At 45.7% G+C, this 4,835-nt stretch overlaps 1 protein-coding gene across 1 annotated transcript; it reads left to right on the top strand.

Annotated features, from left to right (window-relative positions):
• Positions 1-1,520: 1,520 nt before the first annotated feature.
• Positions 1,521-4,607, top strand: LOC148217699 (nucleolar pre-ribosomal-associated protein 1-like). The gene is made up of 4 exons (XM_088158511.1): positions 1,521-1,873; positions 2,512-2,650; positions 3,356-3,549; positions 3,778-4,607. Exons 1-3 carry the CDS (start codon positions 1,658-1,660, stop codon positions 3,487-3,489), a joined length of 489 nt encoding a protein of 162 aa, XP_088014637.1. The 5' UTR covers positions 1,521-1,657; the 3' UTR covers positions 3,490-3,549; positions 3,778-4,607.
• The last annotated feature ends 228 nt before the right edge of the window (positions 4,608-4,835 follow it).

Raw genomic sequence — 4,835 nt, 5'->3', positions numbered from 1 at the left:
ATATTGCTTTGGATTTTTACTTTTTATCAGCGTTTCTTTAATCTGTACTTCAGCACTCTAGCCTTTCATAAGTCTTCTCCGGTTTCCTCTGGCCCTGCAGAGTAGTCCTCTCTGTTATTGTCTGATCCCAGCTTTGATGCAAGGAGTACTTTTTGTCTTGAAAATTAGCATCCCCCTCTGCATATTTAAATTAGTTATTTGACTTTTGAGAAAAAGCTGGTCAGCTCGAAGTCCACCAGACACCAGAGGCTGCTGTTTTTAGCACCTTATTCAAAGAGGACATCCTTTAGTTACCTAAGTAGGGGTAGAGATTTACCCTTAGGAATAAGGAATAAATGCAACCAGACTGTCCTGCCAAGAAAAAAAATCCAGTTACAGTGACTGAATTAGGGTTTAGTGGCCCTTGATCCTTGCAAGGGATTAAAGGCAGGTTCACTTGGTCTCCCAGCAATGAATGTCTCAACCGAAAGCTGCTCAAAATGTGCCGTTTTTCTGATGGTTTTGGATTCTTTTGCCAGGTGGGAACATGGACTGCTTGACTTGTTCCTGTGTCCACTTTCCACTTCAGTCCTTTGCATTTTCTCTGAAGGGAAAGCAGGAACAGGGAAGTTGGGGCAGTTCCGTCAGCAGAAAGGCTGCTAAGAATAGATGGTAAGGACTTACTTTTCTGCACAGTGCCATGTAACTGAAGGCTCGTTTTTGGATTTCACATTCTGTTCCTGCCTGGTTTTGTGAGAGCTGCAGGTGCATTTCTGTTTCCAGACCCTGCCAAAAATAGTCGCTTATATTATAATGAATCCTTTTTCCTTCATGTTTTCTTGCTTTAAAAGAATTACCCTGTCAGATTGATGTGAGCAGCAGTTGTTTTTAGATCTGCTGGTGTTGTACACGGAGTAACTGTAGAACAAATGAGTTGTGATGGCTTCCTTGTATTTGATGTGTGGAGAGGAGCAAAGGCACAGATTCATCCTGTGTAATTGCAGTCGTCCAACGTAGGTGCCAGGGTCGGCAAGCTGGGCAAGGTTTCCTCTCTTGCTGGGCCTTAGGGGGAGGGAGTTGAACCCTGGTGTCACTCGGATTCCTTCCTCTTCTCCCTCCTCCTTTCTTGCTTGTAGAGCTGGAGCTCGGGGTCACCGAGTTTGGGTGCTCGCAGTCAGGGCCTGAATTTGGAGAGCAGGAAAGCGGGGGGAAGTTTCTAGGCACGTCAAAGCCTGTCTCTAGGGTGTGGGACTTGTTGGTCTTCCTCACCACCCCCAGCAACTTGCACTTCTCTCTGGACCTTGCTGTGGTCACAGCCCACTGCTCATTTATGTGACTGTTCATCCCTCTGCCTGATTGCTTTAAGTACAAGTAGCCTGATTCAGGTTTAATTTAGCAATGATTTTCCTCTGTTTCATCGGTAGTTTTCTAAAACTCCCCTACAGGCTATTTTGAAGGTGCTTTTTTCTTTTTTTTTTAACTGCCTGTGATGATAGAAAGCTGTACGGCCCTCTGAAAGCAGTATAACCTGCTTTCCAAAAATTACAGAAGTAGGATTTTTATTGTCCACTATGCAGCTGAAGTCCCCCTAGTGAGCCTCTTGAACTGAGGGTGAGGAGAGCGGCAGATACGACTCCTCATCAACCTGCTCTTCTTTTCGTTCCTAAAAGAAGGAAGCATGAAGGTAACTATAGAAAAAGATCTGCATCCCTCGGGGTTTTGTATTTTAGGTGTTTTGAGGTTTATTTACACACCTCCTCCTTTGTTTCCTGGACAGGTTTTACGTGACAGTGGAGCGTTTGAGTACACGTGGAAGGAGCTTTCAATTTGGCTGGAGCACTTGGATAATACAAAAGAAGACCAGAAGGAAGCAGTGATTCAGTTTTTGGAAAAGGTAACGGTGTTCAAATCAGCTGGATAAAAAAATGCAAAGAATAGTGTTAGTGGAAACTGGAGGTCTTGTTGCTATTGTTGAGAAACCTGTCAAAGACCAGCGAATGAATTCTGAGAAAAGCCTTGTTTGGGATTCTTTATACGGAGGTGGCATCCTTCTTGTGTTCAGTGGGAGGGCAGCCAAATGATTTGTAGGAAAATGAAATCCAAAAAGATCAGCTGTTATTACAGCATTGTTGGTGTAAGGGTAGAGTGGTGTAGGTGTGGGTAGCTTTGATCTCCTCTTTAGGTGCCGACATTATCAGAGCTCAGTAGATGGTGGTCCTTGACAAGGAAAGGTGACACTTGCTGTTTACTCTTCAGGATGTTGAATGCCCAGTGCTTTGCCTCCACTGTGGTCTGCCCAGGTACTCGGTGTGTGGTCGCAATCTAGGTGCCAAGTTGTGGTGGGTTTTTGTTTTTCCATCAGTGTGGCCTGTAGAGCAGGAACTGTAGACAGAATCCTGCAGAAGTGCTATGGAAGTTGTCCTCATAAAAGCTGCCCAGCTTTCAGCACGTGGTCGTTCTCAGTACCGTGTGGTTCCCCTGCACTTGCCAGCCAGCAGGTGCACTTACCTTTCTCCCCACCTTTGCTGACAGATCCTGCTGAAGCTGGTGGCCAACCCCTGTCCCTACACTGACAAGGCAGCAGACCTGGTTCAGGCAGCCAGCACGCTCCAGGTGGCTCTGTTTAAACAGGACTCTGATAACATCAGCATCCCCGTCTCTCACATTGATGGTATGTGGTAACCTGTCAACATCCCAACTCCATGACTTGGGGATACACTTTCTAGCCCTAATCAGCAAACTGGGGATGGATAACTCTGGCAGTCCTGTTAAGTAAGGGCCCTCCAGGATTCAGCTCTCCACGTGTTCTTGGTATCAGAAGTCGAAGTGGAATTGCCAAGTTGCCGCTTTACCTCTGAAAGTAATTTCTGCCGTGGTTGTGCCACTTGAACGGTATTTGAAATCTCTCTTCATGCTCTTGCAGCCGCGTTTTTGAACTCAAATGGAAATCTAGCCCTTCTGCCTGGGACTGTTGACAGAGTCATGGAATCCCAGAGTGGTTTGGCCGGCAAGGCTCCTTAAATCTCATCCAGTTCCAGCCCTGCCATGAACAGGGACACCTTTCAGTAGCCCGGGCTGCTCCAAGCCCCAGTGTCCAGCCTGGCTTTGGACACATCCAGGGATCCAGGAGCAGCCACAGCTGCTCCGTGCTGGACAGCAGCATTGAAAGGCAGAGTGAAGGTTCAGCTGTAATTTAGGGGTTGCACTTAACGTTGTATTGTGTGACAAATGTGGCTTTCATCCTTTTTTTATTTTATTTTTTTTTTATTAAAAAGAATTAAAAAGATGCCTTGTATTCCTGGAGTGTTGCATTCTACGTCTGTTGTTTTTCCTGTTAGTCTGGATTCTTGCTTTGATGTTTTTCTTCACTTATTAGATGTCCTGGATATGGTGGATGTCCTGATCGAGGACAGTGATGGCTTTGATGAAGAAGTTGGGTTCTCTTTAAATGAAGACGTGATCATTTCCCTTCAGTGCTGTTGTCCCTGCTGCATTAGAAGCCAGGAATGAACAAGTCCACGTGGGCCTGGATGCTGATCCCTCTTGCTGGTCCATGACAGCATGTGACAGGTGAGATTTCCAGGTGTCTGATTTAGCAGGAAACTGGTTTGTTCCTTCTTGTGAGGAGGCTCATTGGCTTTGCACGGGCAAAGCCACTCCACGTTTTCCATCTAGGAACAGAGCTGGGGAGCTGTTTTAAAACAGAGTCCCAGAGGTAAACAGCTTGGCTCGGTATTTCTGTGTGGGAATAGAAGAATATCTGTGTCTTCTGATTTTTCTCTCGTCTTTCTTCCACAGGTGTTTTTGTATTCCTGACTTGGGTTTCCATCGGGGACACGTGGCTTGGAGCTCAGGAGCCGGATCTGTTCCTTGCCCACGGCAGATTGGTCTGCACTAGTGCAGGTGACGAATTACAGGATGGCTTGGGAACTCGGAAACAAGGAGAAGCAAGTCTTATGTGTCTTTGCAAAAAGATTTGGCTACCACAGGGCATTAATTCAGGGAGTTAAGACTTCATCTTTAACGTTCTGTGCTCTGCCAGCATCACTGCGAGCCCTGAAAGCCTCCTGAGCTGTTCTCATACAGACCTATCTTGTTTGGTCAAAAAAAAATCTTAGTTTAGTTTCGTCCAAGAAATGTTACTACTCTGTGCGAGCTCATGGGGAAGCTTTTATTTGGCATCTCTCAGTGGGACATTGAAAGTCCAACTTCCCATTTCTTGAACAGTCTGAGAGGCAGTATTACTTTCTATCATTTTTATCACAGGCATTTTAAACTTTTTGAGGAACCGGCAGGACTGTTTGTGCGGAGGCGTGCGGTTCACAGCCATCCTCTGTCCAACGTAGGATGGGAAAAAAAGGCTGGAGAGCTTCCTACAAGGGGCTGTAAGTGCAAATGACCAGGAGCCCGGGGTTTAGTCATGATGATTTAGTATTTCTTTAAAGACTCTGATTGATTTCATGATGCCAAAACCAGTATGAATAGAAGACTGAAGTCAGGAATCACGATGGTCTCCTTGGGTTTAAAAAGCTTTAATGGTGTTTCAAGACATTTGTATGAGACCTGGTTTGTTTTTTCTTACCCTTTTATTCAATCAAAAAAAAAAAAAAAAAAAAAAAAAGCCTTGATCCATCACTGCTGCTGTGATGTGTGACAAATGCCTGTCCTCCCTCCACGTGGAACAGGTGAGAGGTGGAACTGAAGCCCAAAGAGTTTTCTGCCCACTGATAACATGTGAGTCATATTGGGAATTCTCTGCAGAATGGCAACAGTTGTTCTTGAATGTGGCCATGAGGGGAGTGGAACATGGCAGCCCGGGTCTGAGAAGGTGCAGTGCCAGAAGGAGAAGCTTTGAA

Source organism: Sturnus vulgaris, unplaced genomic scaffold (genome assembly GCF_052056855.1).
Source record: "Sturnus vulgaris isolate bStuVul1 unplaced genomic scaffold, bStuVul1.hap1 Scaffold_455, whole genome shotgun sequence".
Lineage (NCBI taxonomy): Eukaryota > Metazoa > Chordata > Aves > Passeriformes > Sturnidae > Sturnus > Sturnus vulgaris.
This window is presented reverse-complemented; position numbering and strand designations above follow the sequence as displayed.

Excerpts from the sequence above, each read along its gene's own strand:
- LOC148217699 (XM_088158511.1), top strand. The coding sequence starts at position 1,658 with ATGAAGGTAACTATAGAAAAAGATCTGCATCCCTCGGGGTTTTGTATT. Across the intron at positions 1,874-2,511 it reads TGATTCAGTTTTTGGAAAAG|ATCCTGCTGAAGCTGGTGGC; the intron begins GTAACGGTGTTC and ends CTTTGCTGACAG. Across the intron at positions 2,651-3,355 it reads CCCCGTCTCTCACATTGATG|ATGTCCTGGATATGGTGGAT; the intron begins GTATGTGGTAAC and ends TTCACTTATTAG.